The following is a 24,917-nucleotide window of genomic DNA, read 5'->3' on the forward strand; positions in this document are numbered from 1 at the left end:
AGACCCCAGGTCGGAGGTTTTTTTCTATAGAAAAAAATTCTCAGACCCCAGGTCGGAGGTTTTTTTCTATAGAAAAAAATTCTCAGACCCCAGGTCGGAGGTTTTTTTCTATAGAAAAATATTCTCAGACCCCAGGTCGAAGTTTTTTTCTATAGAAAAAAATTCTCAGACCCCAGGTCGGAGGTTTTTTTCTATAGAAAAAAATTCTCAGACCCCAGGTCGGAGGTTTTTTTCTATAGAAAAAATTCTCAGACCACCGGTCGGATGTTTTTTTCTATAGAAAAAATTCTCAGACCACCGGTCGGATGTTTTTTTCTATAGAAAAAATTCTCAGACCACCGGTCGGATGTTTTTTTCTATAGAAAAAAATTGTCAGACACCAGGTAGGAGTTTTCTTCAATAAAAAAAATCTCAGACCCCAGGTCGGAGGTTTTTTTCAATAGAAAAAATCTCTGACCATTTGTTTCTCGTTTGTTTTATACAGACCTTAAAACTACAATAATTTTCTCATGTAATACAACAATTAAAGTTTGGTCGGAATACAGTTATATATTTATATTTTCAGTAAAAAATTACAAGGGTACAACTTTCAAATTTAGACCATTTTTGGGTGTAGCCAAGAAGTTCTTCTTATCCAATTCCAAAGGAATTTCAGTTAATGGAGAACATTCAAAACGATAATAACGTAATAAGGATACCAATCCAACTTTTGTTTGCATTTTACCAAAACGCATGCCAATGCAATTGCGGGGGCCATCGCCAAAGGGCAAATAGACAGAGGGGTGACGTTTCAAACATTCTTCGGGTGTAAAACGTGAAGGACGGAATTCGTTGGGATTTTCATAATATTCAGGATCATGATGTATCGAATGAACGGGTATAACGGTCATAATACCCTTTTCCAAAACATAATTCGTGTTCGGAACTTGATAATCATTTTTGGTTATACGTACAAGGTGTGCTAGTATAGGATATATACGCAGGGTTTCTGGAATAAAAACAATTGTTTACTATCAGGCAACGCTGATTTGTTGGTCTACTCACCCGCCATAACTTGTTCTAAATATTGCATATCATTAAGAGCCTCGTAAGTTAACTTTCCATTGGTTTTCTTCAAAGATTCCATGATTTCCTTCCTCAGTTTCTCCTGCACATCAGGATTACGTGCCAATTCATATATAGCAAAGGCCATTGTGGTTGAAGATGTTTCGAAACCAGCAAAGAAGAACACAAATGTCTGAGCAGCCATTTGTTCCATGGTCAGACCATGAGATAAATCAATTCCCTTCGTAGTTTTGGCTATCTCTTCATCTTTGGCTTTCATTTCAATCAGCAAATTCATAAAGTCATTACATTTCACATTATTTTTCACACGATATTCCACAGTTTGTTTTATGACACTCATGAAAAATTCAGTGATATCATCTGGAAATAGTTTCATATGTAACTTCTTAGCCATGGTACTATTAGTCATGGTGAATATTTGCACCAAGGAACTATGGCGTGGTTTTGTAAAGATTTCTCTACCTTTGCGACGGAATTCGGAATCAGGATTCTTCAGGCTATTACATTCAATGCCAAAGGCACAATTGCCTATGACATCTGTGGTGAAACGAGCACATAGATCCTTCATTTCTAATATTTGATCGGGACTCTCCTTAAGCATATCTCCCAAGCATGTGGTGAAATTTTCACCCACCTTAACGATGGTGGAGAACATATATTTCATGCGAGCAGAGCTAAATACCGGTGTCAATTTTGTTCTCATTGCTCGCCACTGTTCTCCCTCCAGCGCCGACAAGTGACCTGTCAGCGGATCATCTTCAACATTATTGAAAGACCCACGATCATGGAAATTTGCAAAATCCTTTATTAAAATATTTTTAATCAAGTCCAAGTCAGTTATTAGAGCTGATCTTCGTACAAACATATAGGTGCCCACAAAGGGGGATTGACCCTTAAATTTCTTGTACAAACGATTATTGATATCACGTAAATGATATTTACTACCAATTCCCGCGAAATTTCCAAACAATGGCCATGGAGTCTCGTATAGAACGCCTCGTCTCTTCCAATAAGTGTAGAGATTATACAAATAGCCAATTAGCAGGCAAACAAAGGTTATCAAGAATGATTCTAAAAACGAAAACATTTTCGAAAATCGATTTGTAACAGACGACAGATGAATTTGGACTAACCACTCACTGACTGGCAAAATATAATTTTATACAAAAAATAATACCTTTTACTGAGCCATATATGTAGATTAAGATATTTGAAACATTTTGAGATAACTAATCCCCTTTGTTCTTTCCCCAGTAGATAAAAAAATAAATATTAAATATTGGCATAATTTGAATCATAATTTCGACAAACAATAATTTCAAGGTGGTGTTCACCAAACAGAAAGAATTTCCTAAAGTAATTACATTTTTTGATCCCTTTAAGAACATCCGAATATAAGAATAATCTTTATTTTTTAAAATATTTTGTAAATCAAATATTTAAATCAAGATTTTTTTAGGTATGCATTCTTAATGATTGTGGAGTTTTTAAAGAATGTGTTTCAACAATCGTAGATTTTTTAAAGATTTTTTTTAACAATTGTAAAATTTGAAATAATATTTTTCCAATAATTGTGTATTTTTTAAAGTATATTTTTTAATTATTCTGGATATTTTTAGGAATATTGTTTTCAATAACCATGGTTTTTTATAGAATATTTTGTCCATAATTGTAAATTTTTTAAATAATACATTTTCAATAATAGTGGAGTTTTAACGAATTTTCAACATTCGTGGTTTATTAAAAAGATATTTTTCAGAAATCGTGAATTTTTAAAAGATATTTTTTTGAATACAAACAAACAATAATAGTTTTAAACAATTGTGGATTTTTTAAACAATAATTGTAAATTTTTTAACAATATTTTTCAATAATCGTGGATTTTTTAAAAATATTTTTTTTAATAATCATAGACTTTTTGAATAATTTTATTCAATAATCGTAAAAATAAAAAAAAATATTTTTCAATAATCTTGGATTTTTTTCAAACAAAATTTTGCCAATAATTTTGGAATTAAAAAAAATATTTTTCAGTAATCCTGGATTTTTAAAACAATATTTGCCAATAAATGAATTTTTTTTTTCAACAACATTTTTTTTAATAATCGGGCGTGTTAGCCTTCAGAGCCAAACTCATAACTTTCAAATCCTCATTGTTGTTGTAAAAAAACAAAGAAAGAAGAAAAGTTCGAGGACAGCGAAGCCGCTCCACATGTGATATGTCTGAAGAGCCTTTACCGAAGGCAAAACATGCATGTCACATAGTGGTGGGTGCGTAGGTTCGAATCGTCGGCTTTCCTTTTTCACTTGCTTTATAGATCATAACGCTGGATTAAAAAAATTAATACTAAAAATAATCTTCGCCTAAAAAGGCAAAATTTTCAAAATTGGGAATATTGTTAAAAATATTTTTTTCTATATTTCAATACTTTTCAATAATCATGGATTTTTCAAACAATATTTTTAAATAGTCGTGGAATTAAAACAACACTTTTTCAATAATAGTGAAATTAAAAAAATATTTATTTTTTTCAAATAGTAAAAAAAGGTAAAAAGTTTTGCGGAGGAGATACTACAAGGAATGGTCCGTTATGGAAGTGGATCTGTAGCCACAACATATGGTGCCCAAAGGAGGTTCTTACACTCTTCGGGCTGTTTGTTCAAGAAGTATGGACTTGCCCCTAAAAAAACTTTTACCATCGTAATTGAGTCAGCGAGTGCAAGTTGCTTCAACAAAAATCAAAGTGATTCGATAGCAGGTCTTAAAGTGAACTTATCTGAAATTTTGTGTGGGAGGTACCGGATGGAGTGGACAAATATAGTCCATATTTGAACCAGATCTATATCTGGTAGCTATTTGAGGATATATTAGGATAGACAAATGCGGCCACTCCCTTCAAGAGTTACCGTACGAACAATTTTTCCGAACATTTTTGAACTTTTGTGGGGAGGTACCTGAAGGAGGGGACCGATATGGCTTATCTTCAAACTTAATCTATGTTTGGACAAAATATTACTAAGGTCATATTTTGGACCGAATCGACAGATCCGTTCGAGAGTTATCTTGCGCTCCAACCACCTCACACGGTGTCATAGGGGTTGTTTGCAACTTTCCTGCTATTTTCTCAGGAAGTATGGACTTGCCCCTGATGAAACTTGTACCGTCGTATGGAGGGCAGTGAATACAAGTTGCTAAAACAAAAATCGAAGCGATTCGAGAGATGGCCCTAAACTGAACTTTTCTCAAATTTTGTGTGGGAGGTACCCGAAGGAGTGGACCTATTAAGACCATATTGAAACCCCATATTACTCTGGTAGAAAGTTTACGCTATACAATGTATGAACCAAATCGGTTAATCCCTTCAAGAGTTAGCGTGCGCACAAACTTTCCGAACATTTTCGAACTTTTGTGGGGGAGGTACCGGAAGGAGTGGACCGATGTAGCTCACCTTCGAACTTAAACTAAGTTTGGACAAAATATTACGAAAGCCAAAATTTGAAAAGAATCGGTTCATCCGTTCGAGAGTTATCGTGCGCTCCAGCCAGCAGGACAGACAGACAGACGGACGGACCTGGCAAGATCGACTCCAAATTGTCTGAAACACATTTCGTCCAAACACACTTGGGGTCTAAAACCATTATTTCGATGAGGCACATTTTCATCGTATCAAAGTGTATATACCCTCCTTAGCCTAAAGGCTAAGGGTATAAAAACTATTTATACCCTATACCACAATGTGGAAAAGGGTATAATAAGTTTGTTTTCCCAAAAATTCATGTAACGCCGCGAAATATTCGTCGTAGACCCCTCATGTGGTATACCAAACTTCATATCTCGACGAGATAAAGCGATTTAGCGATGTGTGTCCGTCCGTCCGTCCGTCCGTCTGTCCGTCCATTAAAAATTGTAATCAAGCTAGAGGCCGCAATTATGGACCGATTGTCACGAAATTTAGTATGGAGGTCGGGTTTGGACCAGAATAGAACTGATTAGTTTTTGGCGATGATCGTGAAATGTTAAAGGGATGAAATGGACCAAAAACAAAATTTTTGCTCGATTTTGTAGCCGCTCTGTAGGTCGCAATAATAGTCCGATCGGCGCGAAATTTTAAACGTAGTTTTGGTTTGAGATGAAGAAGTAGCGTGCAAGTCAACGGTATGATCGGATAATATTTAGCGGGTTAAATTGATCAAAACTTTTGTGTGAAAATTGGTAAAATTTCTAATGCACATCTTATAACAGCTAGCCCGGAAAGCTAGTGCACAGGGATAGTGGTATAGGGTATCACATGGTCGGCCCCGTCCGACTATAGTCTGTTCTTACTTGTTTTTATATTTATATGTATATATTTTCTAATAATCGTGGATTTTTCACACACTATTTGTTAATAATTTAAATTAAAAAAAAATTATATTTTTCAATTATTGTAGATTTTTCAAACAATATTTTTTTAATTATAATTGAAAATATATTTATAATAATTACTGAAAAAAACATATTTTTTTAATTATTATTAAAAAAAGATATTTTTAATTATTATTGAAAAAAATATTTTTTTTAAATATAATTGAAAAAATATTTTCTTTTTAAATTATATTGAAAAAAAACATATTTTTAATTATTATTGCAAAACTATTTTTTTAAAAAATCAACGGCATTGCAAAAAATTTTTTTAAAAAGTCTACGACATTGCAGAACTATTTTTTAAAAAATCAACGGCATTGCAAAACAATTTTTTAAAAAGTCCACGACATTGCAAAACTATTTTTTAAAAACTCCTATTTTTTAAAAAATCCACGACATGGCAAAACTTTTTTTAAACAATCCGCGATATTTCAAAATTTTTTTTACAAATTCACGACATTGCAAAACTATTTTTTTAAAAATCCACGACATTGCAAAATAATTTTTTTAAAAATCCACGACATTGCAAAACTATTTTTTAAACAAAATCATGACATTGCACAACTATTTTTAAAAAAAATCACGACATTGCACAACTATTTTTTAAAAAATCCACGATCTTCGATTAAAAAGTTCTTCATGGATTTAATTATTATTGAAAAAATATTTTTTAAAAATAAAATAAATTATTAATTAATTAATTGGATTAATCGAGCTAATATGGCCTAAGGAGTTTTGTATTGAAAAATGAATTCTAGCGAAATACCACACACTCAACCATTACGCTACGATCGTTTCGCCTGGTGGTTTAAGCCAGGCTCATCAGGCGTATTTGAATGCTAATGGCTAGAAGACAAAGGATGATTTTGATAACTTCTATTTATACAAACATTTTTACAATTTTGTAATTATGAAGTATTTATGGAAGTCTTTTTCTTTATCAAGTCACCCTAGTGTCTTGTCTAGGAATCATTTTCTCAATACATACACATATACAATCGAAGGGGGGTTTCCTTCATGAATTGTAATGCCTTCAGTTTTTGAAGTTTTGGATATCATGTCGACTAGATTTGTTGATATGATACATTGGCATCATGTCGACTAGTTTGTTGATATGATACATTGGCAGTGGCTTAGAACGCTGAGATCTCGACAACATTGTCTGTTTGTTGGAGAGAACCCAGGTTCAAACCTCAGCCGGGGCAGCCGGGCTCTGCTGTGAAGATTTTTATTTATTATTGTCTTTTTAGGACGAAGGCCATTATTTATGAAAGTTTTTAATTAATTAATTGGATTAATCGAGCTAATATGGCCTAAGGAGTTTTGTATTGAAAAATGAATTCTAGCGAAATACCACACACTCAACCATTACGCTACGATCGTTTCGCCTGGTGGTTTAAGCCAGGCTCATCAGGCGTATTTGAATGCTAATGGCTAGAAGACAAAGGATGATTTTGATAACTTCTATTTATACAAACATTTTTACAATTTTGTAATTATGAAGTATTTATGGAAGTCTTTTTCTTTATCAAGTCACCCTAGTGTCTTGTCTAGGAATCATTTTCTCAATACATACACATATACAATCGAAGGGGGGTTTCCTTCATGAATTGTAATGCCTTCAGTTTTTGAAGTTTTGGATATCATGTCGACTAGATTTGTTGATATGATACATTGGCATCATGTCGACTAGTTTGTTGATATGATACATTGGCAGTGGCTTAGAACGCTGAGATCTCGACAACATTGTCTGTTTGTTGGAGAGAACCCAGGTTCAAACCTCAGCCGGGGCAGCCGGGCTCTGCTGTGAAGATTTTTATTTATTATTGTCTTTTTAGGACGAAGGCCATTATTTATGAAAGTTTTTAATTAATTAATTGGATTAATCGAGCTAATATGGCCTAAGGAGTTTTGTATTGAAAAATGAATTCTAGCGAAATACCACACACTCAACCATTACGCTACGATCGTTTCGCCTGGTGGTTTAAGCCAGGCTCATCAGGCGTATTTGAATGCTAATGGCTAGAAGACAAAGGATGATTTTGATAACTTCTATTTATACAAACATTTTTACAATTTTGTAATTATGAAGTATTTATGGAAGTCTTTTTCTTTATCAAGTCACCCTAGTGTCTTGTCTAGGAATCATTTTCTCAATACATACACATATACAATCGAAGGGGGGTTTCCTTCATGAATTGTAATGCCTTCAGTTTTTGAAGTTTTGGATATCATGTCGACTAGATTTGTTGATATGATACATTGGCATCATGTCGACTAGTTTGTTGATATGATACATTGGCAGTGGCTTAGAACGCTGAGATCTCGACAACATTGTCTGTTTGTTGGAGAGAACCCAGGTTCAAACCTCAGCCGGGGCAGCCGGGCTCTGCTGTGAAGATTTTTATTTATTATTGTCTTTTTAGGACGAAGGCCATTATTTATGAAAGTTTTTAATTAATTAATTGGATTAATCGAGCTAATATGGCCTAAGGAGTTTTGTATTGAAAAATGAATTCTAGCGAAATACCACACACTCAACCATTACGCTACGATCGTTTCGCCTGGTGGTTTAAGCCAGGCTCATCAGGCGTATTTGAATGCTAATGGCTAGAAGACAAAGGATGATTTTGATAACTTCTATTTATACAAACATTTTTACAATTTTGTAATTATGAAGTATTTATGGAAGTCTTTTTCTTTATCAAGTCACCCTAGTGTCTTGTCTAGGAATCATTTTCTCAATACATACACATATACAATCGAAGGGGGGTTTCCTTCATGAATTGTAATGCCTTCAGTTTTTGAAGTTTTGGATATCATGTCGACTAGATTTGTTGATATGATACATTGGCATCATGTCGACTAGTTTGTTGATATGATACATTGGCAGTGGCTTAGAACGCTGAGATCTCGACAACATTGTCTGTTTGTTGGAGAGAACCCAGGTTCAAACCTCAGCCGGGGCAGCCGGGCTCTGCTGTGAAGATTTTTATTTATTATTGTCTTTTTAATCCAATTAATTAATTAAAAACTTTCATAAATAATGGCCTTCGTCCTAAAAAGACAATAATAAATAAAAATCTTCACAGCAGAGCCCGGCTGCCCCGGCTGAGGTTTGAACCTGGGTTCTCTCCAACAAACAGACAATGTTGTCGAGATCTCAGCGTTCTAAGCCACTGCCAATGTATCATATCAACAAACTAGTCGACATGATGCCAATGTATCATATCAACAAATCTAGTCGACATGATATCCAAAACTTCAAAAACTGAAGGCATTACAATTCATGAAGGAAACCCCCCTTCGATTGTATATGTGTATGTATTGAGAAAATGATTCCTAGACAAGACACTAGGGTGACTTGATAAAGAAAAAGACTTCCATAAATACTTCATAATTACAAAATTGTAAAAATGTTTGTATAAATAGAAGTTATCAAAATCATCCTTTGTCTTCTAGCCATTAGCATTCAAATACGCCTGATGAGCCTGGCTTAAACCACCAGGCGAAACGATCGTAGCGTAATGGTTGAGTGTGTGGTATTTCGCTAGAATTCATTTTTCAATACAAAACTCCTTAGGCCATATTAGCTCGATTAATCCAATTAATTAATTAAAAACTTTCATAAATAATGGCCTTCGTCCTAAAAAGACAATAATAAATAAAAATAAATTATTATTGAAAAATATTTTTTACAAAATCCACGACATTGAAAATCTATTTATTTGAAAAATCTATTTATTAAAAAATCCACGACATTGAAAATCTATTTATTAAACAATCCACGACATTGAAAATCTATTTATTTGAAAAATCTATTTATTAAAAAATCCACGACATTGAAAATCTATTTATTAAACAATCCACGACATTGAAAATCTATTTATTAAAAAATCCACGACATTGAAAATCTATTTATTAAACAATCCACGACATTGAAAATCTATTTATTAAAAAATCCACGACATTGAAAATCTATTTATTAAAAAATCCACGACATTGAAAATCTATTTATTAAACAATCCACGACATTGAAAATCTATTTATTAAAAAATCCACGACATTGAAAATCTATTTATTAAAAAATCCACGACACTGAATTTCTATTTATTAAAAAATCCACGATTATTGAAAAAGTATTTTTTAAAAAATCCACGATTATTGAAAAAGTATTTTTTAAAAAATCCACGATTACTGAAAAAATATTTTTTAAAAAATCCACGATTATTGAAAAAGTATTTTTTAAAAAATCCACGATTATTGAAAAAGTATTTTTTAAAAAATCCACGATTATTGAAAAAGTATTTTTTAAAAAATCCACGATTATTGAAAAAGTATTTTTTAAAAAATTCACGATTATTGAAAAGTATTTTTTAACAAATCCAAGATTATGGAAAAAGTATTTTTTTAAAAAAATCCACGATTATTGAAAAAGTATTTTTTAAAAAATCCACGATTATTGAAAAAGTATTTTTTAAAAAATCCACGATTATTGAAAAAGTATTTTTTAAAAAATCCACGATTATTGAAAAAGTATTTTTTAAAAAATCCACGATTATTGAAAAATTATTTTTTAAAAAATCCACGATTATTGAAAAAGTATTTTTTAAAAAATTCACGATTATTGAAAAAGTATTTTTTAAAAAATCCACGATTATTGAAAAAGTATTTTTTAAAAAATCCAAGATTATTGAAAAAGTATTTTTTTAAAAAAATCCACGATTATTGAAAAAGTATTTTTTAAAAAATCCACGATTATTGAAAAAGTATTTTTTAAAAAATCCACGATTATTGAAAAAGTATTTTTTAAAAAATCCACGATTATTGAAAAAGTATTTTTTAAAAAATCCACGATTATTGAAAAAGTATTTTTTAAAAAATCCACGATTATTGAAAAAGTATTTTTTAAAAAATCCACGATTATTGAAAAAGTATTTTTTAAAAAATCCACGATTATTGAAAAAGTATTTTTTTAAAAAATCCACGATTATTGAAAAAGTATTTTTTAAAAAATCCACGATTATTGAAAAAGTATTTTTTAAAAAATCCACGATTATTGAAAAAGTATTTTTTAAAAATCCACGATTATTGAAAAAGTATTTTTTAAAAAATCCACGATTATTGAAAAAGTATTTATTAAAAAATCCACGATTATTGCAAAAGTATTTTTTAAAAAATCCACGATTATTGAAAAAGTATTTTTTAAAAAATCCACGATTATTGAAAAAGTATTTTTTAAAAAATCCACGATTATTGAAAAAGTATTTTTTAAAAAATCCACGATTATTGAAAAAGTATTTTTTAAAAAATCCACGATTATTGAAAAAGTATTTTTTAAAAAATCCACGATTATTGAGAAAGTATTTTTTAAAAAATCCACGATTATTGAGAAAGTATTTTTTAAAAAATCCACGATTATTGAAAAAGTATTTTTTAAAAAATCCACGATTATTGAAAAAGTATTTTTTAAAAAATCCACGATTATTGAAAAAGTATTTTTTAAAAAATCCACGATTATTGAGAAAGTATTTTTTAAAAAATCCACGATTATTGAAAAAGTATTTTTTTAAAAATCCACGATTATTGAAAAAGTATTTTTTAAAAAATCCACGATTATTGAAAAAGTATTTTTTAAAAAATCCACGATTATTGAAAAAGTATTTTTTAAAAAATCCACGATTATTGAAAAAGTATTTTTTAAAAAATCCACGATTATTGAAAAAGTATTTTTTTAAAAATCCAAGATTATTGAAAAAGTATTTTTTTAAAAAAATCCACGATTATTGAAAAAGTATTTTTTAAAAAATCCACGATTATTGAAAAAGTATTTTTTAAAAAATCCACGATTATTGAAAAACTATTTTTTAAAAAATCCACGATTATTAAATAAGTATTTTTTAAAAAATCCATGATTATTGAAAATCTATTTATTAAAAAATCCATGATTATTGAAAATCTATTTATTAAAAAATCCAAGATTTTTAAAAAACTAATTTTTAAATTTTAAAATATTGCTAAAAATTACAGGATTATTTGAAAAAAATTTCATAAATTCTCGATTATTGAAAAAATATTGTTAAAAAACACTAGACTATTGAAAAAAATCTTTAAAAAATCTATAATTATTGAGAAATATTTTTGTTAAACAAACCACAATTATTGATTTTTTTCAATAATTACTACAAAATACTTTAATCCATAATGTTTCTTATTATACAATATTTTTAGAACTTGTTTAACAAATCCAATTTGCAGTTCTTGCTCTTCTCGTGGGACATTCGTTCACTTTATCGTTTGTCGAAATTATGATTCAAATCATGTCAACATTTAATATTTATTTGCACCAGCTACTGACGAGAGAGAGCAAATATCTTAATCAATATGGGAGAGTAGTTGGAATGTATTATTATTATTCTGTATAGAAGCGTAGATTGTGCTCGTCAAACGTTTAGTTTAAGTTTATCTGTCGTCAGCTACAATCCACATTTCGAAAATGCTTTCGCCTTTAGAAACGGTCTTGATAGCCTTTGTTTGCCTGCTAATCGGATATTTTTATAATCTCTACACCTACTGGAAGAGACGTGGCGTTCCACACGAGACACCATGGCCGTTATTTGGAAACTTCTTTGGAGTTGGTAGTAAATATCATATACGTGATATTAATCATCGTTTGTACAAGAAATTCAAGGGTCAATCCCCCTTCGTGGGTACCTATATATTTGTGCGAAGATCGACTCTAATAACTGACCTGGACTTGATTAAAAATATTTTAATAAAGGATTTTGCAAATTTCCATGACCGAGGGATTTTCAATAATGTTGAAGATGATCCGCTGACAGGTCACTTGGTGGCATTGGAGGGAGAACAGTGGCGGGCAATGAGAACAAAATTAACACCGGTGTTTACCTCAGCTCGCATGAAATATATGTTCTCTACCGTCGTGAAGGTGGGTGAAAATTTCACCACATGTTTGGAGGACATACTAAAGGAGAGTCCTGATCAAATATTAGAAATTAAAGATCTTTGTGCCCGTTTTACCACAGATGTCATAGGCAATTGTGCCTTTGGCATTGAATGTAATAGCCTTAAGAATCCCGATGCAGAATTTCGCCAAAAAGGCAGAGAAATCTTTACCAAACCACGTCATAGTCCTCTGGTGCAGATTTTCACCATAACCAATAGTAATTTGGCCAAAAAGTTACATATGAAACTATTTCCGGATGATATCTCCGAATTTTTCATGAGTGTCATAAAACAAACTGTGGAATATCGTGTGAAAAATAATGTGAAATGTAATGACTTTATGGATTTGCTGATTGAAATGAAAGCCGAAGATGAAGAAAAGGCCAAAACTACGAAGGGAATTGATTTGTCTCATGGTCTGACCTTGGAACAAATGGCTGCTCAGACATTTGTTTTCTTCTTGGCTGGGTTCGAGACATCTTCGACCACAATGTCCTTTGCTCTTTATGAATTGGCACGTAATCCTGATGTGCAGCAAAAGCTGAGGAAAGAAATCATGGAATCTTTGAAGAAAACAAATGGAAAGTTAACCTACGAGGCTATACATGAAATGCAATATTTGGAACAAGTTATAGCAGGTGAGTGAACAAGAAAATCAACGACCCAAAAACGTAAACCAATTATTTGTTATTCCAGAAACCCTGCGCCTGTATCCCGTACTACCGAACCTTTTACGGATAACTAAAAATGATTACCATGTTCCGAACACGAATTATGTTTTGAAAAAGGGTATTATGACCGTTATACCCGTTCATTCGATTCACCATGATCCTGAATACTATGAAAATCCCGAAGAATTCCGTCCTTCGCGTTTTACAGACGAAGAGTGTTTGAAACGTCATCCCTCTGCCTATTTGCCATTTGGCGATGGTCCCCGCAATTGCATTGGCATGCGTTTTGGTAAAATGCAAACAAAACTTGGATTGGTATCCCTATTGCGTCATTATCGCTTTGAATGTTCTCCACTAACAGAAATTCCCTTAGAATTGGATAAGAAGATTGTTTTGGCTTCACCCAAAAATGGTATCTCTTTAAAAGTTGTACCCTTGTAAAATTGTATTTAAAATATAATTGCAAAGTAACTCGATTCCGAGCAAATTTTAAATTGTGAATTATTTAGAAAATCAGTTTTAAGGTCTAAGATTTTTTTTTTTGCAATGAAAATAAATGCCTGGGATCTGAAAAATACTCCGAATTTGTGGGAAAAAGTCCATCTAAACTCTGAGATTAAAAAATTATTTTAAAAAATCCACGATTATTAAAAAAAATTAAAAAATCCACGTTTATTAAAAAAATTTAAAAATCCACGTTTATTAAAAAAATTTAAAAATCCACGTTTATTTTTAAAAAATCCACGTTTATTAAAAAAATTTAAAAATCCATGTTTATTTTTAAAAAATCCACGTTTATTAAAAAAATTTAAAAATCCACGTTTATTTTTAAAAAATCCACGTTTATTAAAAAAATTTAAAAATCCATGTTTATTTTTAAAAAATCCACGTTTATTAAAAAAATTTAAAAATCCACGTTTATTTTTAAAAAATCCACGTTTATTAAAAAAATTTAAAAATCCACGTTTATTAAAAAAAATTATTTTTAAAAAAATCAACGATTTAAAAAATAATAAATTTAAAAATCCACGATTATTAAAAATTAATTCAATTAATTAAAAAATCCACGATTATTGAAAAAAAATTAAAGATCCACAATTATTAAAAATATATTTTCATAAACAAAATAACGATTATTAAAAAAATCCACGATTATTTAAAAAATAATTTTTTAAAAATCCACTATTATTGAAAAAAATTAAAAATCCACTATTATTGAAAAAAAAAAATAAAAAATCCACGATTATTGAAAAACAAAATAAAAAAATCCACGATTATTGAAAAAATATTTTTTAACAAATCCACTATTATTAAAAAATATTTTTTAAATAATCCACGATTATTGAAAAATATTTTTTAAATAATCCACTATTAATGAAAAAATATTTTTTCAACAAATCCACTGTTATTGAAAAATTATTTTTTAACAAATCCACTATTATTGAAAAATATTTTTTAAATAATCCACGATTATTGAAAAAATATTTTTTTAAATAATCCACGATTATTGAAAAAATATTTTTTAAATAATCCACGATTATTGAAAAAATATTTTTTAAAAAATCTACGATTATTGAATATTTTTTTTAATCCACGATTATTGGAAAAATATTTTTTTTAATCCACGATTATTGGAAAAATATTTTTTTTTAATCCACGACTATTGGAAAAATATTTTTTATAAATCCACGATTATTAAAAAAATATTTTTTAACAAATCCACTATTATTGAAAAATATTTTTTAACAAATCCACTATTATTGAAAAATATTTTTTAACAAATCCACTATTATTGAAAAATATTTTTTAAATAATCCACTATTATTGAAAAATAGTTTTTAAATAATCCACTATTATTGAAAAAATATGTTTTAAATAATCCACGATTATTGAAAAAATATTTTTAAAAAATCCACGATTATTGAATATTTTTTTAATCCACGATTATTGGAAAAATATTTTTTTTTAATCCACGATTATTGGAAAAATATTTTTTTTAAATCCACGATTATTGGAAAAATATTTTTTTAAAAAATCGACGATTATTGAAAAAATATTTTTTAAAAAATCCACGATTATTGAAAAAATATTTTTTAAAAAATCGACGATTATTGAAAAAAATATTTTTTAAAAAATCCACGATTATTGGAAAAATATTTTTTAAAAAATCCACGATTATTAAAAAAATATTTTTAAAAAAATCCCCGATTATTGAAAAAATAATTTAAAAAGAAATCCACGATTATTGAAAAAATAATTTAAAAAGAAATCCACGATTATTGGAAAAATATTTTTTAAAAAATTAAAGATTATTGAAAATATATTTTTTAAAAAATCCACGACTATAAAAATATTTATTAAAAAATCCAGGATTTTTGAAAAAATATTTTTTGAAAATCCCACGACTGTTGAAAAAATATTTTTTAAAAAATCTACGATTATTGAAAAAATATTCTAAAAAATCCAGGATTTTTGAAAAAATATTTTTTGAAACTCCCACGACTGTTGAAAAAATATTTTTTAAAAAATCTACGATTATTTAAAAAATATTCTAAAAAATCCAGGATTATTGAAAAAATATTTTTTAACAAATCCACTATTATTGAAAAAATATTTTTTAACAAATCCACTATTATTGAAAAAATATTTTTTTAAAATCCACGATTATTGAAAAAATATTTTTTAAAAAATCCACGATTATTGAAAAAATATTTTTTAAATATCCACGATTATTGATTTTTTTTAATCCACGATTATTGAAGAAATGTTTTTTAAAAAATCCACGATTATTGGAAAAATATTTTTTTTTATCCACGATTATTGGAAAATTTTTTTTTTAAATCCACGATTTTTGGAAAAATATTTTTTTATAAATCCACGATTATTGAAAAAATATTTTTTAAAAGATCCACTATTATTGAAGAATTATTATTTAAAAAATTCACGATTATAGAAAAAATATTATTTAAAAAAATTCACGATTATAGAAAAAATATTATTTAAAAAATTCACGATTATAGAAAAAATATTATTTAAAAAATCCACGTTCATTGAAAAAATATTTTTTTTAAATCCACGACTATTGAAAAAATATTTTTTAAAAAATCCACGATTATTGGAAAAATATTTTTTAAAAAATCAACGATTATTGAAAAAATATTTTTTAAAAAATTAAAGATTATTGAAAATATATTTTTTAAAAAATTAAAGATTATTGAAAATATATTTTTTAAAAAATCCACGATTATTGAAAAAATATTTTTTAAAAAATCCACGACTATAAAAATATTTATTAAAAAATCCAGGATTTTTGAAAAAATATTTGTTGAAAATCCCACGACTGTTGAAAAAATATTTTTTAAAAAATCTACGATTATTGAAAAAATATTCTAAAAAATCCAGGATTTTTGAAAAAATATTTTTTGAAACTCCCACTACTGTTGAAAAAATATTTTTTAAAAAATCTACAATTATTTAAAAAATATTCTAAAAAATCCAGGATTATTGAAAAAATATTTTTTAAAACGATTATTGAAAAAATATTTTTTAACAAATCCACTATTATTGAAAAAATATTTTTTAACAAATCCACTATTATTGAAAAAATATTTTTTAACAAATCCACTTTATTGAAAAAATATTTTTTAACAAATCCACTATTATTGAAAAAATATTTTTTTAAAATCCACGATTATTGAAAAAATATTTTTTAAAAAATCCACGATTATTGAAAAAATATTTTTTAAATATCCACGATTATTGATTTTTTTTAATCCACGCTTATTGAAGAAATGTTTTTTTTATCCACGATTATTGGAAAAACTTTTTTTTAAATCCACGATTTTTGGAAAAATATTTTTTTATAAATCCACGATTATTGAAAAAATATTTTTTAAAAGATCCACTATTATTGAAGAATTATTATTTAAAAAATTCACGATTATAGAAAAAATATTATTTAAAAAAAATCACGATTATAGAAAAAATATTATTTAAAAAATTCACGATTATAGAAAAAATATTATTTAAAAAATCCACGTTTATTGAAAAAATATTTTTTTTAAATCCACGACGATTGAAAAAATAATTTTTAAAAAATCTACGATTATTGAAAAATATTATTTAAAAACTCCAAGCTTATTGAAAAACAAATAATTTAAAAAATTCACGTTTATTTAAAAAATATTATTTAAAAAATTCACGATTATTGAAAAAATATTATTTAAAAAATCCACGATTATTGAAAAAATATTTTTTAAAAAATCCACTATTTTTGAAAAAATACCCTTTAAATTTTTTTTTTAAATATTTTAAAATTTTGTTTAAAAATTCTACGATTTTTTTTTTCTATAGAAAAAAGATTCTTACCTTTGGTCTCGGGATTTTTTTCTAAAACAATTAAATTTCACGACTTGTTCTCAAAATTACGTCAGTTATTTTGTTCATTTGCAGATCAGTTAAAAATTTCAACGAATATGTGGTCTCTTGCATTCTCTGCTCTCTCTCTCTCTCTTTCGTTTCTTCTCTTGTCGTGTATCGTGAAAAATATTAAAATTCTTATCATTTTGTGGTTGCATTGAGAACGTTTGCTATCCAATGGCCAGTGGCCACAGTATTACTCGAACTCTTGCACAGACACGTCGTGATCAAATGTTTCTGTTGCTGCTACTATTCTGCCTTTGTTTGGTGGTTGGCTATCTCCTCAACCTCTACACTTACTGGGAGAGGCAGGGGGTACCACATGAAACACCAATACCTCTGCTGGGGAATTTTAAGGGAATTGGATCAACATATCATGTTCGTGATATAAATCATCGCTTGTATCGGAGATTTAAAGGCAAGGCTCCATTTGCCGGTGTCTATATGTTTGTGAGAAAAGCAGCCCTGATCACCGATTTGAATTTAATTAAAAATATTATGGTAAAAGATTTTGCAAATTTCCACGATCGTGGTGGCATTAGTAACGTTGAAGATGATCCCCTGACGGGCCACCTCGTGTCGTTGGAGGGCGAAGAGTGGCGTGCTATGAGAACAAAATTAACACCGGTATTTACATCAGCCCGTATGAAATATATGTTTACCACAGTGCTAAATGTGGGTGAGAATTTCCGCCAAGCAATAGCAGAAGTGCTGAAGGAGAAGGATGACCTAATATTGGAAGTCCATGATCTGTGTGCCCGTTTCACCACAGATGTCATTGGCAATTGTGCCTTTGGCATTGAGTGCAATAGTCTAAGGGATCCCAACTCAGAATTCCGCCAGAAGAGTAAAGAGATCTTCAGCAAGCCACGTCATGGTCCTTTGCTGCATCTATTTGCCATAACCAATGACAAATTGGCCAGTAAATTCCACATGAAAATTTTGCCGGATGATATAACGGAATTTTTTATGAATGTCGTACGCCAAACAGTGGAATATCGTTTGAAAAATAATGTAAAATGTAATGATTTTATGGATCTGCTAATTGAAATGAAAGCAAAAGATGAGGAATTGGCCAAAGCATCTAGGGGCATTGATTTGTCCCACGGCCTGACCCTGGAACAAATGGCGGCCCAAGCATTTGTATTCTTTTTTGCCGGGTTTGAAACCTCCTCGATTACCATGACTTTTGCGCTATACGAATTGGCGAGGCATCAGGAAATACAAGAGCGTCTGAGGAAAGAAATTTTGGATAGCCTAAAGGAATCACAGGGAGAGCTGAGTTATGAAGGCATACACAATATGGAATATTTGGATCGTGTGGTGGCAGGTAAGTGAAAATTATAAAATATAAAAAATAAGCTTTAATTCTTTTCTCTCACAGAAACCTTGCGTTTTTATCCACCCCTATCTACTGTGGTGCGTCTGACCAAAAACGATTATCAAGTACCCCATTCCCAGTATGTTATCAAAAAAGATATTATGACCATAATACCTATTCACTCAATACACCATGATCCTCAATATTATAAAAATCCAGAGGAATTCAATCCAGATCGCTTTACACCCGAAGAATGTTTGAAACGTCATCCCTCAGCCTATTTGCCATTTGGTGATGGTCCCCGTAACTGTATTGGCCTGCGTTTTGGTAAAATGCAGGCGAAAATTGGTTTAGTGTCACTGTTAAGGTATTATCATTTTGAATTCTGTCCCCTAACGGAACAACCGCTTCAATTCGATAAGCATCATATGTTGGCTGCTCCCAAAAATGGTGTATATCTTAAAGTTAGCCAACTTTAAAGACGAAACAAAAGTTGTAACGTGATGTTCCATATAAATATAGTTATATGTATGTATGAGTGTATTAGTGTAGTGTTTATCTAGTCTGTAAAAACTTTCGAAAATATAGGCTAAATTGATTCCAATATTGAATAAACAATGCAATTGTTTTTAATTTTATAGCTCGTCTTTAAGAGAGGCCTTAGAAGAAGACCTTCCTGAGGTCTTTTATACATAGAATACCTTCTAGAGTTTTTTCTATATATAGAAGACCTTCGAAAGAGAATAAAAGGCTTAGCGACCAGCCGAAACCCACTCTATCAGGGTGCCCCGGTCACATGGGACTGAAACTGGAAGTTAACTCGATTACGAGATCCAACCAGAGGTGACTTTTCTCATACCGTAGGTGGTGTAGTGAATTAAGGAATCTCAACTCGGGATTTTTCCTCATATCAGGATTTTCCTATAGACAAAATTCTCTGACTACAGGTCTTTCACACATTAATTGGTTGCTGTTCGGCAGCTCCAGAGGTGAGGGCTATGCCATACCAACCCAGATCCAAGTTATCTTCTGTACAGAAAAAAAATCTCTGATGCCAGGTCCATGTTTTTTCTAAAAAAATTCATAGACCCTGGTCGGGGTCGAAGTTTTAATATTAAGAAAAACTCAGAACATAGGACGGAGTTTTTTTCTTTAGAACAAAATTCTCACAACACAAGTTGGAGTTTTTCTCTATAGAAAAAAATTCTCAGACCTCAGGCTAGAGTTTTTTCTATAAAAAAATATTTTTTTTTATTATTTTTTCAATAATCTTGTATTTTTTAAGAATGTTTTTTTTTTTCAAATATCGTGGATTTTTAAAGGAAAATGTTTCCAAAAAATTTTACAAAAATCGTGGATTTTTAAAGGATTTTTTTTAACAATCCTCAATTTTTTAAAGAATATTTTTTCAAATTTTTTTTCTTAGATTTTTAAGAAATATTTTTTCAAAAATTGTGGATTTTTAAAAAAAATATTTTTTTCAAAAATCTTGGATTTTTTAAAGAATATTTTTTTCAAAAATCGTAGATTTTTAAGGAATATTTTTTGAAAAATTGTGGATTTATTAGATAATATTTTCTCAAAAATTTTCGATTTTTTTAAGAAGATATTTCAAGATTGGTGGATTTTTTAAAAGAATATTTTTCCAAAAACCGCGATGTTTTTAAAGAATATTTGTTCAAAGATAGTGGATTTTTAAAAAAATATTTTTCCAGAAATCGCGGGTTTTTTAAAGAATATTAAAAAAACGCGCATTTTTTTAAGAATATTTTTTTAACAAACGTGATTTTTTTAAAGTGTTTTTTTAAAAAAATCGGGGATTTTTTAAAATTATGTCGTGAATTGTTTAATGAATATTTTTTTTTAACCGGGGATTTTTTATGAATATATTTTAAAGAATATTTTTTAAAAAATCGTGGATTTTTTAAAGAATATTTATTTCTCAAAAAATCGTGGATTTTTCAATGAATATTTTTTCAAAAATCGTGAATTTTTTAAAGAAAATTTTTTTCAAAATCGTGGATTTTTTAAAGAACATTTTTCCAAAATTCATTGATTTTTAAAGAATATATTTTTTCGAAATCGTGGATTTTTTAGGTATTTATTTTTTTTTTAAATCATGGATTTGTAAAGAATATTTTTTTTAAGAATAAGAATATTTTTTTCAAAAATCGTGGATTTTTTAATGAATATTTTTTCAAAAATCTTAGATTTTAGAGGAATATTTTTTCAAAAATTGTGGATTTTTAAAAGAATATTTTTTTCAAAAATCGTAGATTTTTAAGGAATATTTTTTCAAAAATCGTGGGCTTTTTTAAGAATATTTTTTTTTCAAAAATTGTAAATTTTTAAGGAATATTTTTCAAAAATCATAGATTTTTTAAGGAATATTCTCTCAAAAAATCGTGAATTTATTAGGTAATATTTTCTCAAAAATTGTCGATTTTTTTAAGAAGATATTTCAAAATTCGTGGATTTATTAAAAGAATATTTTTCCAAAAATCGCAGGATTTTTTAGAAGAATATTTTTCCAAAAATCGCGGGATTTTTAAAGATAATTTTTCCAAAATTCATTGATTTTATTTTGTTTAAATCATGGATTTTTAAAGAATATTTTTTCAAGATTAAGTATATTTTTTTCAAAAATCGTGGACTTTTTAAAGAATATTTTTTCAAAAATCGTAGATTTTTTAAGGAATATTTTTTTCAAAAATCGTGGATTTTTTAAAGAAGGTAATTTCAAAAATCGTGGATTATAAAATATTATTACTTCAAAAATCGACGTTTTTTAACATCGTGGATTTTTTTGATAATATATTTTAAAAAATTGAGAATTTTTTTTTGTAATTTCAAAAATCGTGGATTATAAAAGGAGGTTATTTCAAAAATCGAGGATTTTTTTAACATCGTAGAATTTTTAGATAATATATTTTTAAAAATCGTTAATTTTTAAAGAAGATTGTGCCAAAAAGATTTTAGTGGAAAATACTCGAAATACCAGGTCGTATTTGTTTCTATAGAGTTTTTTTCTAAAGATAAACATTTGCGAGACCCCAGGTCGGATTTGTTTTTCCTATAGAAACAAATTAACGAAACCCCAGGTCGGAGTTTTTTCTACAGCAAAAAATTCGCGAGACACCAGGTCAAAGTATTTTCTATAGGAAAAAATCGCGAGCTCCAGGTCGGTGCTTTTGTCTATAGAAAAAAATCGGAGACCACAGGTTGGAGTTTTCCATAGAAAAAATTCGGAGACCACAGGTCGGAGTTACTTTTTTCCATAGAAAATAATTCGGAGATCACAGGAGTCTAGGTCGGTGCTTTACTCTATAGAAAAAAAATCGCTGTATCCCAGGTCGAATTTGTTTTCTATAGAAAAAAATTGCGAGACATCAGGTCCGGAGACCACAGGTCGGAGTTTTTTAAAAAAAAAATCGGGTACACAGGTCCGAGTTTTTTCTATAAAAAAATTCGGAGACCACAGGTCGGAGTTTTCTTAAAGAATATTTTTACAAAAATCTTGGATTTTTTTAAAGAAGATTTTTTTCAAAAATCCTTTATTTTTTTAAACAATATTTTTTCAAAAATCGTGGGTTTTTCGAAGAAGATTGTTTCAAAAACCGTGGATTTTTATGATTAATTCAAAAATGGTGGATTTTTTAAAGAAGATTTTTTTTCAAAAATCGTTTACTTTTTAAACAATATTTTTTCACCCTGGATTTTTTAAAGATGATTATTTCAAAATTGTGGATTTTTTAAAGAAGATTTTTCCAAAAATCTTGGATTTTTTAAAGAAGATTATTTCAAAAATCGTGGATTTAAAAAAAAAAGTTTTTTTTTTTTAAAGGCGTGTATTTGTTAAAGAAGATTATTTCAAAAATTGTGGATTTTTTATACAAGACTTTTTTCCAAAATCGTAATTTTTTAAAAAAAATATGTTTTAAAAAATCCTGGATTTTTAAAGAAGATTATTTCAAAAAAGGTTATAAGGAAAATTCGCGAAACCCCAGGTCGGATTTTTTTCTACAGAGTTTTTTCCTAAGTATTTTACTGGTCGGAGTTTTCTCTATAGAAAAAAATTCGAGAGACCCCAGGTCGGACTTTTTTATATAGCAAAATATTCGCGAGACGCCAGGTCGGAGTTTTTTTCTATAGAAAAAATTCGCGAGACCCCAGTTCGGAGTTTATTCTATAGAAAAAAAGAATCGCGACACCTCAGATCGGAGTTGTTTTCTATAGAAAAAAAATTTGCGAGGCACCAGATCGGATTTTTTCATAGAAAAAATTGCGAGACACCAGGTCGTAGTTTTTTATAGATAGGTAGAATCTTGTTATTATATGTCTCCCAATGACATTTGCCCAATGCATTTATAGAACTCGTTTGCAAAGAAGATACTGTTTGTGATAACATTCTATAGCAAATCATAATACCATTCTAAATATTTGTTTAGTCCGATTCTTTGTTTGATACCCGAAGCAATTATGGCTGTTACTCCGCTAATTATTTTGGTATTAATAATAATTTTGGCAGCTGCTTTTTTACGAGTTAGACTGAATTATTGGAGAAAACGCAATGCCCTCACCATACACACTTCAGACTTGCAAAAGTTCAGAGGTCGCGAGCATTTGGCATTTGTTTTTCAAAGAATCTACAACCAGCTGAAAGCAGAAAATAAACCCTATGCCGGTATATTTACCTTGTTAAGGCCATCTGTGGTTGTCGCTGATTTGGATATGTTGAAAATAGTTTATATCACTGAGTTTGAATCATTTCCTGATCGCGGTTTCTACGTCAATTATAAATCGGATCCTTTATCAAAAAATTTGGTTAGGCTACATTGGGATCTGTGGCATAAAATGAGGGCCAAATTAACACCTACTTTTACTGCCAATCGTATGCGTCAAATGTTTGCCAATGTTGAAGTTATTGGACGGCATTTCATAGAAGTTATGCAAGAGGAACAGTCGGTGGCCAAAGATCATGTGGTGGACGTACGAGATTTATGTGCCCGCTTCACCACCGATGTCATTGGAGATGTGGCCTTTGGTTTGCAATGTAATAGCTTGCAAGATCCTAACGCGGAATTTCGCCTCCAAGGCGACAAGGCATTTTATACCATCCACCCTTTAATGGAATTTCTGTCCTCTTTATATCCGAATTTTTTCCAAAAAATTGGTTATAAAGTTTTCCCCAAAGATATGATTGATTTCTATAGCACCATTGTCAAAGAGACGGTGGAATATCGCGTGAAGAATCGTGTGAAACGTAACGACTTTTTAGATCTGATCATTGAATTGAAAAATAAACCATCAAAAGAGGGGGAGGAATATCAGCTGGATATGAACGATTTGATAGCCCAGTCTTTTGTTTTCTTTATTGGTGGTTTTGAAACCTCATCAAGTACCATGTCATTTGCCTTATTTGAATTGGCTAAAAATCCTCTGGTACAAGAGAAGGCCAGAGAAAATGTAGACGAAATTTTGAGGCATCATCACGGGGTCTTTAGCCACGAAAGTCTTAATGAAATGGTGTACATAAGACAAGTGGTGCAGGGTAAGGATATGTGTATTTTTTTCCTCACATGTAGTTAACCTTCATTTTCAGAAACCCTGCGCAGACATCCCATTGCTCCAACAGGTAGACGCGTTTGTCGTCGCCGTTATACTTTTCCAAATGGCCTCACCGTTGAACCAGAAGTTGACATAGTTGCACCCATCTATGCCATTCACCATGATCCTGAGATTTATCCCCAACCTGAAATCTTTCGTCCAGAACGTTTCGCCGCCGAAGAACGCATTGGCCGTCATCCCATGTCATATCTGCCATTTGGTGCTGGACCTCGTGTCTGTATTGCTGAACGTTTTGGTATGATGCAAACAATGTTGGGTCTAGCCATGCTGCTGCACAATTTCAAATTTTCTCCATGCCAGCGAACGCCAGAACATTTACACTATGATCCCCATAATGTTCTGGCATTTAATTGTAAAGATGGTATTTATTTGAAAGTGGAAAAAGTATAGATTTCAATTTTTGTTTTTGAGGTGTAAAATAAATAAATTCCAGTCATAAGCA

The 24,917-nt window shown here is 29.6% G+C and overlaps 3 protein-coding genes across 3 annotated transcripts; 2 read left to right on the top strand and 1 right to left on the bottom strand.

Moving 5' to 3' along the window:
* Positions 1–572: 572 nt before the first annotated feature.
* Positions 573–2,152, bottom strand: LOC141404756 (probable cytochrome P450 6a14). Its single transcript, XM_073988462.1, has 2 exons — positions 1,045–2,152; positions 573–988 (listed from the first exon to the last, which is right to left on the bottom strand). The coding sequence occupies exons 1-2, from the start codon at positions 2,150–2,152 to the stop codon at positions 573–575; spliced, it is 1,524 nt and encodes a 507-aa protein (XP_073844563.1).
* A 9,758-nt stretch (positions 2,153–11,910) lies between these two features.
* Positions 11,911–19,445, top strand: LOC141386906 (uncharacterized). The gene is made up of 4 exons (XM_073955808.1): positions 11,911–13,074; positions 13,133–13,544; positions 17,661–18,856; positions 18,911–19,445. Exons 1-4 carry the CDS (start codon positions 11,967–11,969, stop codon positions 19,324–19,326), a joined length of 3,132 nt encoding a protein of 1,043 aa, XP_073811909.1. The 5' UTR covers positions 11,911–11,966; the 3' UTR covers positions 19,327–19,445.
* Positions 19,446–23,299: 3,854 nt separating this feature from the next.
* Positions 23,300–24,917, top strand: LOC141387618 (probable cytochrome P450 6a18). The gene is made up of 2 exons (XM_073957532.1): positions 23,300–24,398; positions 24,450–24,917. The coding sequence occupies exons 1-2, from the start codon at positions 23,327–23,329 to the stop codon at positions 24,863–24,865; spliced, it is 1,488 nt and encodes a 495-aa protein (XP_073813633.1). The 5' UTR covers positions 23,300–23,326; the 3' UTR covers positions 24,866–24,917.

This window comes from Musca autumnalis, unplaced genomic scaffold (genome assembly GCF_047663935.1).
Source record: "Musca autumnalis isolate F117 unplaced genomic scaffold, ASM4766393v1 scaffold_5, whole genome shotgun sequence".
Taxonomy (NCBI): domain Eukaryota; kingdom Metazoa; phylum Arthropoda; class Insecta; order Diptera; family Muscidae; genus Musca; species Musca autumnalis.